The 12,191-nt window shown below is 33.5% G+C and overlaps 2 protein-coding genes across 2 annotated transcripts; both read left to right on the forward strand.

Annotated features, from left to right (window-relative positions):
* Window positions 6,515-7,926, forward strand: LOC109329585 (protein PXR1-like). The gene is made up of 2 exons (XM_019563272.1): window positions 6,515-6,600; window positions 7,508-7,926. The coding sequence occupies exon 2, from the start codon at window positions 7,545-7,547 to the stop codon at window positions 7,842-7,844; it is 300 nt and encodes a 99-aa protein (XP_019418817.1). The 5' UTR covers window positions 6,515-6,600; window positions 7,508-7,544; the 3' UTR covers window positions 7,845-7,926.
* Window positions 8,323-11,866, forward strand: LOC109329222. The gene is made up of 6 exons (XM_019562890.1): window positions 8,323-8,452; window positions 9,342-10,413; window positions 10,591-10,783; window positions 11,168-11,205; window positions 11,456-11,634; window positions 11,715-11,866. The coding sequence occupies exons 1-6, from the start codon at window positions 8,323-8,325 to the stop codon at window positions 11,864-11,866; spliced, it is 1,764 nt and encodes a 587-aa protein (XP_019418435.1).

Here is a 12,191-nt window from a genome sequence, read left to right on the forward strand (position 1 = left end):
CTTAGGGACCTTGCTTTCATTTAGCATTGTCCTAGATAGCTCCTCTAGTACTCGATTTTTTCTCTTAAGAACTCCATTTTGTTGAGGGGTTTGAGGAGCAGAATATTGATGTAGGATCCCATGCTTTTCGCAAAACTTATCAAAAAGGTGGTTTTCAAATTCTCCACCATAATCGCTGCGAATATACACTATCTTATGATCAAATTGGATTTGAAGTTGTTTGGCCAGATTTTTAAAAAGATTTGAAAGCATCACTTTTTAGAGCAAGAAACAAAGTCCACATAAATGTAGAGTAGTCATCAACAATTACTAGCGCATAGTAGCTACCACCAAAGCTCATAATTTGTGATGGTCCAAACAAATCCATATAGAGTAATTCCAAAGGCTTTGTTGTGGATATCAATTTCTTAGTTGAAAATGAACTCTTCACTTGTTTATACTTTTGATAAGTGTCACAAGAGTCTTTTGATTTAAAATCCAGCTTTGGTAATCCTACTACTACATCATGTGATGACAACTTAGCTAGATGTTTCAAATGAATGTGTGCTACTCATCTATGCCACAACCGAATGTCACTCTCTTTAGAGATAAAACATTTAGAAAATAGAGTGGTGACATCATCCAAATCGATCATATAAATGTTATTTATTTGCTGCCTATAAACTTAACATTATTATTTACCCCGTCACGAATAATGCAACAGTTTGAGTCAAAAGATACCTTGTTACTTTTGTCACACAACTGGCTAATATTGAGTAGGTTGTGCTCTAGTCCTTCGACATATAACACATTTTCTATCACGACTTGTGAAGCATTTCCAATTCTTCAAACGCCTAGTATCTTCCCTCTATTGTTATCTCTATAAGTGACATAATCTTTACCATTTAGTGAGAGATCCAAGAACTTTGATCTATCACTTGTCATATGCCTCGAGCATCCACTTTCCAAGTACCTATGTTGTCCCTAAGTCTGCAGGCATACCTGAAAAACAAGTTTACTTGCATTGTTTAGGTACCCAAGTTATATTGGGTCCTTTCTTGTTAGTAATCAACTCTTTCCCTTTTTGCATCCATACATAATTACCACTAGGTACACCATATTTCCTAATGTAGCATAAATAGATGTAGCATATTTGCATCCTATACGGTCTACTATTTTTCCTTGATTTATAGCCAAGACCTCTATGATTACCTACATTCCTAGATGTAGCAAGTAGGTTGTCCAGGTTATTTATGCTATATGTGAAATTTGCCAATTTATCCTTTAAATCAGAAATTTCGGCATTTAATATATCTCATTGATCACATATAGGGGGTTCAATTAATCTAGTGGTGCAACTACATGAGGCGGAAGAGTAAATCAGATCAAGAATCTCATTTTCCAGTTTTAATTCATTTAAATCCTCTTGCATTTTAGTTATCTTCCTTTCATGCAACATGATGACTCGTTTTCTATCTACATTTACTTTTGCTAATATCTTAAGTTCCTCATGCAACTCAACAAATGCATTATATAATTTATCATAAGTAGGAGACTCATTGAAAGATGAAGACGAGTCAGAAAAGTATACCTCACTCGTGTTATCCGGGTTGCTTATGTTGCCAATTTCTGTAGTGTTTGCCATTAAGCACAACTTGGTTGTGTCCTCTTCATTGGATGTGCTACTTGTTGTCTCGTCCTCTGGGACATCCCACACTATGCAGGCCTTCTTGGATTTGAAGTCTCGAGGGTTACTTTTATCATGTTCAACCTTCTTGAGTTGGGTCACGCATTGGTATTTCATATGGCCCAACTTGCCACATTCATGCAAATGAGGCAATCTTTGGGAGCTTTGCATCATTTGGTTGAATCAGATGCCTCTTTCTTTTAAAAGCGCTTAAACCATCCTTTCTTCTTGAGAAACTTCCCAAATTTTCTGACCATGAGGTTTAATGTTTCATCATCAAGTTCAGACCCCAAATTATCATAGTCTCTCTCTTGCGATTGTGAAGCTGTAGCTTTCAGAGAGATCCCCTTTTTCTTTCAGTCTAAATCTCCATGCATTGTTAAGCATCCTAACTCATTTTCTTGTTCCTGGAGTTTTCCAAAGAGAGTTGCTAGCGGCATTGTGTCCAAGTCTTTCGACTCCATAATTGCGGTTACCTTGGGCTGCCATTTCCTATCAAGGCAACACAACACTTTGTTAGTAAGTTCACCAATAGAAAAACTCTTATCTAATGCAATTGAATGGTTACCAATATGAGTGAATTCTTTCTGCATTTCATTAATTGACTCATTTGGAAACATACGAAACAACTCATATTCATGGGTTAACGCATTCAATCTTGCACGCTTAACCTCACTTGTGCCTTCGCAGGTTACTTGCAAAGTATCCCACATTTCTTTTGCGTTTAGGTAGTGTGACACCCGAAAGAATTCATTATATGATAAGGCAGATGTTATAATGTTCTTTGCCTTGAGATTGCATTGGACTTCACGTCTTTCTACGCCAATCCATAATCCTTTTCGTTTTTCTTTGGGTTCACCATCCACTAAGTGAAGTGGAGTGAAAGGCCCATTGACAACAGAGTTCCAAATCTCTGTGTCTATTGCCTCTACAAAGATTCGCATGCGCACCTTCCAGTAGGCGTACCCTTCGCCACTGAAAATCGGAGGACGGTTGATGGATGTGCCATCACCACCGAAAGGGTTAGTGGAACCCATAGTGATTAATCCCTCGGATTACAAATTTAGTGGCCAAGCTAGCACTTTTGTACTAGCTCTGATACCATTTGTTAGGTACTAGTGAGGTTAGATTACAACTAGAGGAGGATTTGAATAGGTGTAGCAGATCACTAATCTCGCTTTTCCGATATTTGCATAGAATACAAAGCTGTTGTAGTTAGTCGATTATCAACAGGGTTAATAGATTAAGGACAGTTCAATTAATCGATTACAATCAGCATGTTAATCGATTATACTAGTTGTTATTCTTTTGAAAAAAAGATTTCTTACTTTGCAAAACAGTGATGAATCTAGATCTTTACTAACTCAAATTGATTCGTGATTATCAACATATTAACAACAATTAAAACTTAATCACATAATACAATTTCAACACAGAAAGCATTATAGACTGAATCTTAAAGAGATAGGGAAAGAGAAGATTGTGCTCAAGGATTTTATCCTGGTTCGTTTGCGGGTCCACTTGCAAACTACATCCATGCCTCCGAGTTGATCTGGGAGAATTTTCTTCACTATTAGAAATGTAATTCAGTTACAAACACACATCCAATATCTCTAGACAGAAACTTCATTCTTGAAATTGTTGAGCCACCAAGCTCGGTTTGACCTTTATCTACGCCTACTTGGATACCACACCATTCGTGCAATTTAGTCCAACCGACACTCTTTGCTCGAATCAAAATTCCCTGTCTTGTGAAGATCCCTAATTCTCAACTTGTGATGATACCACACACCACAAGAATTATCTTCAACTTTAGTCAATTTTGTCGAGTTACTTTTCACACAAGATTGTGCGGATAACAATAATTAAACCGGCTCTTCTATAACTGTTGCTAAAATGATCTAACAAACAGCCCTAAGAACTAAGTGTTGAAATCATGCAAGGTATTTCAAATGAATGAAACGTGTAAGCACAATGAAAAGAACTCTCTTTCTTTTCTTTCTTTTCACTCAAAAAGATTTGCAACAAAAACTTCAACGAATGAACACATTAGCTTTGAAAAATTTAGCATTATGAATCTTTATTTTTCTTTTCTCTCAATAATATTTCAATCTCAAATGATCCTTAATTATTACTCTATGAACGTGTGAAAATCATTGCTTTAATAATGATTTTGATTCTGTTGCAGAATAACAGACTTAGCTCATAACTGACACAACATATATTAATCGATTAAATTGTCATGTTAATCTATTAACGGGTTTTTGAAAACAGATTTTCAGTTATGGCTTAATCGATTAAAAGATTACTTAATCGATTAATAAACAGAAATCTTGGGAGGTTAGCTACTGTAACTCCATTTAATCGATTATGACTTTCCTTAATCGATTAAGGATTTCATCAAGACTTAATCGATTACAAACTGGGTTAATCGATTAATATCGTTCAAAATGGTTTTTCAATTTTAAATGGTAAACACCCTATATGATGAATGATCATGCAATCATGATTTTAGAAATGATTACACTTTTATGCATAAAATCATGCATGCTAAATTTAAATGCATGAATGTTAATTATCATATATTTATATGTTGATGTTATGCCTCATTTTATGTGATTTTTATGTTGGACTCTTTTTGAGATACTTCCATCTTGGATTTACCTACCCTAAGACTCAATACTAGGCAATCATCTTAGGACTCTGGAATGTAAAAAGTAATCCTAGATTCTATGGCAATGACCTTGAGTTCTTGGTAAGTTGTTTGTTGAGATGTCCAAGTCTTCAAGGTTCCATGTAAGATCTTGTCTTCATCAAAACTTCGTAGGTCAGTTATAATGGCATCCTTTGACTATTTGCCATTTCAGTTAATCGATTAAGTTCTTGGTTAATCAATTATATACAGAAGCAATTAATCGATTAAGATATTAGTTAATAGATTAAACGATAAGGAAATTATATAATATCTTTGTTAATCGAATAACGATAATACTGAACTACCTATTCACCTCCTTTAGGTGAATTTTAGAGCACTTTTGTACCAACAAAAAGCAACTCAGATCCAAAACTCTTTGGAAATTTAAATTTCGCCTAGACAAAATTAGGTGTTCACACAATGAAAAATAGTAGTGTGACTGTTGTTTCTCAAATTATACATATGTCAAATGAAAAGATAGAAACCACATATATACGACATTTAGGGTGGCGATTTTTGGTTGTATATGTTTTGATAACAACAAAGCTTTTGACTTGATGATCTAGGGTTCATGCAGGTGGATAGGGGTGATTGAATGTATTTTATGTTGATGAACTGACTGATGTGAAATGGTCCATTGTTCTTTTGAACAACAAAATATTTGTTAATAATATTGGTGACCAAGAGAATAATGATTTTGAAGTTGAAGATTATCCTTTCTTTGGGACACAACAAATTGTGTGAGAGTGAACCACCTATAAATGATGATTTATATAGAAGAGATAATCATGATGATGAGATTTGGATGAATCCATATTTTCTTCCAAATAGGGATAATACAAGTCTTAGCCGAATAAAGAAAATGATAAAAAATAAATATGTGTTGTTGGATGTTTGTATACCTTTATCTTAATTTTGTTTTTCAATTGTAGTGTCTCTACCAAAACAATGGATTGTAAATACACATTGTACTTAGTATTGTTGCATTGATATATAATTAATATAATGGTTTTGGATATATATTCGTTATTGGTATATTATGTGTGTGCATTGTTGGATGCATTTCATTTAAATGCATGTATGCAGGTACCCTTTGATACAATAACTGGTGCATTAACAATAATATTATTACATCATACAATATTGATGTTAGCTTCAACAACACTCATATGAGGGAGCAAAGTAGAATATAGGCATTCAACAATACTCCCTCAAGCGAGTGTTGTTAAATGTATACTTTCTACATTGCTTATTCATGCGAGCACTATTGAATCTAACCCTACATTTCATTGTGCTCACATAGACAGCAACCAAAAGTGCTGTTAAATAACAATTTTAAGTGTTGTTGTTTTCGTATTATGGTGTAGTATGTGTGGAACAATAATTGAGTGACTTCACCCATTATATGATTGAATATAGCTCTAATACCACTTTTTGGTTTTAGTGGAAATTAGAAATGATATTGAACATATATAGAAAAGGATATTATTTTAGATGGTAACAACATATATTTCATAGAATAATAGTTTGGAGGAGTAATTTTGATAAGTTGAAGGGTATAATATAATCACATGCTTTTGCACTAACACCATGTGTTATACCAACCATTATATTTCACCTCATAACTCCTATTTATAGGACTATTATTACAACTTAAATAAGTTTCATGAAACATCTGCACAATACAAATAATATCTATCATCATGTAATTTGTCTAAAATTCTCCAGATAGAAACTAAATATTATGCCTTATTAAATGCTTGTAAAGTTCTTTAGAAAATTGTGACATATTTCAACCCTATTAACATTGACAAAACAAGTAAAGATATTGAACTATCTCCTCCATTTCCTCCAGTAAAATAGTTATGCACTTGTATGATCTACCTATTTCGCTTTAACACTTTGGAGGATGAGAACATGACATATTTCACTTCATATTACACAACTATATCAAATTAGCAAAGATCAATTAAGTAAATGACTATCAACCTATAGCTATGAAGGGAAAGCGATAATAATGGTATAATTCAAAACCATGGAATTTAAAATGTGTGGGTACAAGTGTTTTGCGCTTAAACTGCTGCACCAATGACAAATTAGTGAAGGAGGTTTGGTTTTTCGGTTCTAACAATGCATACAAATTGAGGTTGTCCCGCCACTTCCTTCATCATTTTTAAAACTGCAAATTTTTCTTGACCTTAGAGCATCATCATTAAGGATTTCAGACTCCATCTTCCCGGTGATATGTTCTTTCCTCTGTTTATTTAATTTAACTTCTTCTTCCCCGATGTTTATACATTTTTATTTGGAAAATCCTTCTAATCTAATTTTCGAAGAAAAATATGTTATTCCAAACCATGTCTTAAATCATGTTCCGTACCAATTGTAATAAAGTAAATTTTTTAAATTTACATGACATTTTTATTTATGTATGACAAAATTTGATACATGGTTTGAGACAATAGATTTGTAATTATATCAAACCATTTTTTCTTGTATAAGTTTATTTATTACAAAATAGCAGAGCATAAATTTAACCCCAATAAAAAAGAGCAGATGCATAAATTAGGAAACCGTTACAGTAAATTTGTGCTCCATATTTCACCTAAGGGTTCGTTTGGGAGTTGAATTTTGGAGGGGAAGGAAGGGAAAAGAAAGACTTGGGAGCCATGAAATACATTTGTAAGATGACTCTCAAGCCTTCCATTTCCCTTCCTTCTCCTCCAAAATCCAACTCCCAAACATGCCCTAAATGGGCTAATCTTAATTGGTTATTAGTTATTAGGCAAATAAATAGAAAGATATGGGGTGTGAATTGAAGGGATAATTCTTGACATGTCAACTTAACATGTGACATATGATTAAGGAAAATGTTTTATTTACCTTAAATCATAATAAAAGGTCAACATTTTGGTGTCACTTACTTTTTGGGTCATATATATTTAATATTTATATAGATATGAAATATAACACATAAGTAAGATATAGAGGAAGTTGTCAAATTATATTGTTGAAGCTCTTTAATATATGACAAATTACATAAATAAAGTTTAGTCCGAATTTGGTAATAAAATCTAGTATTATACATTCAGTATTTCAAATAACTTCTAATAAGTTTTAAAATTTGTTCTGCTATTGGATTTCAGAAACAAAATCAAATTTACTGCAATCCTTGGTCATAATATGGGAGAAACTGAAGAAAAAGATAAACATGAGGATGAAGTTGAGAAGAAGGACAAGAAGGAAGAGAAATCTGAGGAAGCTGATGGAGAAGAAGATAAAGCTAAGGAGAAGAAAAAAAAGAAAGACAAGGGTGCCAAAGAGAAGAAGAATCCTGAAGATACAAAGGATCCTGCTAAACTAAAGCAAAAGCTTGAAAAATTAGATACCAAGATGCAGGCATTGGTGGCTAAGAGAGAAGAAATATTGAAGCTACTTGAAGAGGCTGAAAAAGGGGGAGCAAATCCAAGTGATGCTACTTGACCCGTTGCAGCTTCTTAGGGTTTAATTGTAAATTTCATTTTGAAGAGAAAGAATGAGAAAAAGATGGTTTTAGAATTATTTTATAAGTATATTTCATGTATTTTAAGTTTTCTTTTTTCCTTCATTTCCTTCCAAAACCCGACAAACATGCTCTTAGATTAATCACTACTTATACCCAGTGTATTTATAGCGTAATAATTGTGGATATATCCTGTATGTTAGTTTGCCAGTGTTAGATTCCTGGCTTTCTAATTTCTTGAAATCAAATAAGTTAAATGGAATATAAATAAAGTGTTGGAATATCTTCTTTATTGATATGAATTGTTCAATGATAAGTACATATTATATATCACGCCCATATTTTCGAAAAGTATACAACATATTGATTATAAACTCTTCATTAAAACAGAAATGTTTAACGTGAACCTGGCATTTTTTTAACTATTATTTCATAACTTTTTTTTTTTAAAATAAATTAATGAAAAGTAGATGCCGGCTAGAAAATGGTGCCCGAGGGTGGGGAGGTGGAATGTTGACCAACAACGAAGTGGTGGTGATGGGTAGGAAGGTGGTGGCCAATAGTGTTGGTGGTGTTTGTAACCATGCCGGTAAGTAGTAACGTTCAACATCATGTTTATAATGGTAATAATAAATAATATTGTTAAATCCAAGGTTGTTTGGACCAGACCGGACCGGACGGTTCGACCGGTCCGACTGTCACTCGCTGGTGGAAACGGTCCCGTACTGCCCAAAAACCGGGGAGCTCTCCAAGCTGCTTCTGACCGTCTGTAAACCGGTCTAACCGGTTTAGGCCGGGAAAAACCGGAATAACCCGGCTGGTTTAACCGAGACGGCCTAATCTATTTAAAAAATAAATAAAAACCTAAAATAGAAACAAGGGAGAGGGGTCGTTTGGCCGTCTACAGTGTTGCATAACACCCAGAAAATGAAAACCTAGTTGTGAAGGAGAACCTCTTCTTCAATCGTTGTTCTGAATACTTCCAATCGCTGGCCATCTCCTTCATCCCTCTGCACTACTATCTACGATTGCCTTGACTGTTGTCTCGTACTCTTGTGGTAAAAATCCATTTTATACATCTTTGATTCTTCATGATTCTTCACTACTACCATCCACATAATGACTTTATACTATATCATGATTCTTCAATTAATATTTATTAATTATTGTTGCTGCCTTGATATGCTTGAAGATACAATGAAACACGGTGCCTTGATATACTTGATATTCATTAATTATTTTGTTTTAAAAAACCACACAGTGCCATGCCATGACATATGTTATTTTAAGAGACACGTGCTATGCTATGGTGTTATGACTGTTAGCAATTTTATATTGCCTAAATTTTATATGTTATCAATTTGTTTATCAAGTTTGTGTTAACAATGTTAATTGTTAATTGAGTAAATGAGTTAAATTGTTAATGCTAGATGTTGGTATATGTTTGTGTTAATGTTGCTACATGATTATAATTTTAGAAATGGCATCATCTGCGAATTCTCCAAATACAACTCAAGTAGTAAATGCTACTACACAATTCGTTAGAGCAAAATCTGACCCAACATGGGATCATTGTCAATTAGTGCAAGATGTTGATGGAAAGAAAAGTATAAAATGTTTGTATTGTTCAAAGTGTTATAAGGGTGGAGGAATACATCGAATTAAACAACATCTTGCGGGAGAAAAGGGAGATGTTCTCCCTTGTCTTTCAGTTCCTTTTGAAGTTAAACATCAATTAAGGGAACACTTGAATCAAGTTAGTGGTAGTAGAAAAAGAGGGACTAATCAAATTCGAAGGGAAGAAGGTTCAGATGAGGAAAATGCTATGCAACATGAGGGAAATATGGTTCCACCAATACCAACTAAAGCCAAGGGTAAGACAAACCCTTTGGGCTTTGCTCCAAGAACTACTCCAGGAGCTCAACCCTCAATCAGAATGGGCTTTGCAGGTAAGGATGCTATTCATAGAGCTGATATGGCAGTTGTTCGATTCTTTTATGATTGTTGCATCCCATTCAATTGTTCAAATTCAGTTTACTATCAACCTATGATAGATGCAATTGCTGCAATTGGTCCTGGTTATAAAGGTCCTAGTTATTATGCTTTTAGATCTAATTTATTGCATGCAATGAAGAAGGAGGTCGAGTTGTTAGTTGAGACCTTTAGGAATTTTTGGAAAGAAACTGGTTGCACCATCATGGCTGATGGTTGGCAAGACCAAAGAAATAGACAACTTATCAATTTTCTTGTCTATTCTCCGAAAGGAATAACTTTTGTGAGATCTGTTGATGTATCTGATGTTGTTAAAGATGCTAGAACACTTTGCAATTTGTTTATTGAGTTAGTTGAGTTTGTTGGAGTAACCAATGTTGTGCACTTGGTTACCGACAACGCTGCAAATTATAAAGCTGCAGGGGGTATGTTAAATGAGAAGTTTCCATCTATATATTGGTCTCCTTGTGCTGCACATTGTTTAAATTTGATTCTAGGAGATATTGGAAAAATGGAGCATGTGAGTACCTTAGCTAAGAGTGCCTCTGATATAACAAAGTTTGTCTAAAATCATGGGTTTTTATTGGCATGGTTAAGGAAAAGACAAGGGTGGAAAGAAATAATACGTCCTGGGGCAACTCGTTTTGCAACAACCTTTATTGCACTAAAAAGCATTCATGAACATAAACATGATTTGCAAGCTTTGGTCACTAGTAAAGATTTTATTGATTCTAGATATTATAGGGACAAGAAAGCAAATATATTTGTGGAGGTTGTGATGAATGCTAGGTTCTGGAATGATTGTGCAATTATTGTCAATATTGTGGCTCCACTAATCCACTTGTTAAGAATTGTTGATGCTGATGATAGACCTTCTCTACCTTATGTGTATGATGGGATGCGTAGAGCAAGGAAAACTATTAAGAGGGTGTTTCTGAACAAAAAATCTTTGTATAAACCTTATACAAGAATTATAAAGCAAAGATGGGATAAGCAACTTCGAACAAAATTACATTGTGCTGCCTACTTTTTGAATCCAACATTTTATTATGATAAGGACAACTTTTGTATCAAACCAGAGGTTCAACAAGGTTGGCTTGATGTTTTACAAGCAAAAGTTACCACAAGCAAGACCGAGTTTTTTAAACAAAGTTGCCTCTATCATGATAAAATTGAGAGTTTTGGCAATACAATGGCAATTGAAACAGTTAAACATTTGCGACCGGGTACGATTTTAATTTTACAATTTATTGAAATCTTATTTACTACTGTAATACTTTAATGACATACTAATTTTTTGTGATGTTTTTAGATCAATGGTGGTCACAATTTGGATTTAGTGCTCCAATGGTATCCCAATTAGCTATTAAAATTTTGAGCCAAACATCATCTTCTTCTGGTTGTGAAAGAAATTGGAGTGTATTTGAAAAAAATACATACAAGGAAGAGGAATAAATTGGAGCATATAAGATTAAATGATCTAGTCTATGTGCATTATAACTTGGGCTTACAAAATAGGTTTGTTTTTAACTTAACTTTCAATGTTTACTACGTAACTTCTATTTTGTATTGATGTATATCATATTTATTGGAATTATAGGGCCATTAATAAAAGAAGAACACTTGATCCAATTGACTATGAGAGTATGGAGAACATTGAGTTTTGGATTGTTGAAGAAGAAGAAGAAGAAACTCCATTGATAGATTATGATGAAATAGAAAAAATGCTCTATTATAACTTATCAAATCCAATACTTGATTTACCCAAGGATGATGAAGGTTTGTTTTGAACATATTATAATGTGCAACATTTTTCTAATTGTTCTACAAAATAATCTAATTTAGACTCTCATTTGTAGGTATTGTTGAAGAACGAAATATTACTATTGATGGGAAGCTTAATTTGGACTCTTTTCTTCAAGAAGATGTAGATACTTACGCTCAAACTACATCTCTAACTGACAATGTCAATTTAGGATCTAATGAAAACAATGATAGTTGGATGAATTAGAATATTTTATCTTTATATGAGATAATTATGTTTTGATTTATAATTTTAATTATGTAAGACTTAAACTTGTTTGATATACTTCTATTTTGATTTACGTGTATGCATAATGCAAAACATGATATTGATAAGTAAATTATTATGATATCGTACGGTCTGACCGAACGGTCTAACCGGTTAAACCGGTTAGAACCTACACAGGACCTGTTCCGGGTTGATGTCCGGCTCGGGTTTCATAACATTGGTTAAATCCATCATTTATTTATAATACTTTTATTTAAGAGTTAATAATAATTGAAAATAAATAATGGATAATATAATGTTGTTA

This window comes from Lupinus angustifolius, chromosome LG16 (assembly GCF_001865875.1).
Source record: "Lupinus angustifolius cultivar Tanjil chromosome LG16, LupAngTanjil_v1.0, whole genome shotgun sequence".
NCBI classification, from domain to species: domain Eukaryota; kingdom Viridiplantae; phylum Streptophyta; class Magnoliopsida; order Fabales; family Fabaceae; genus Lupinus; species Lupinus angustifolius.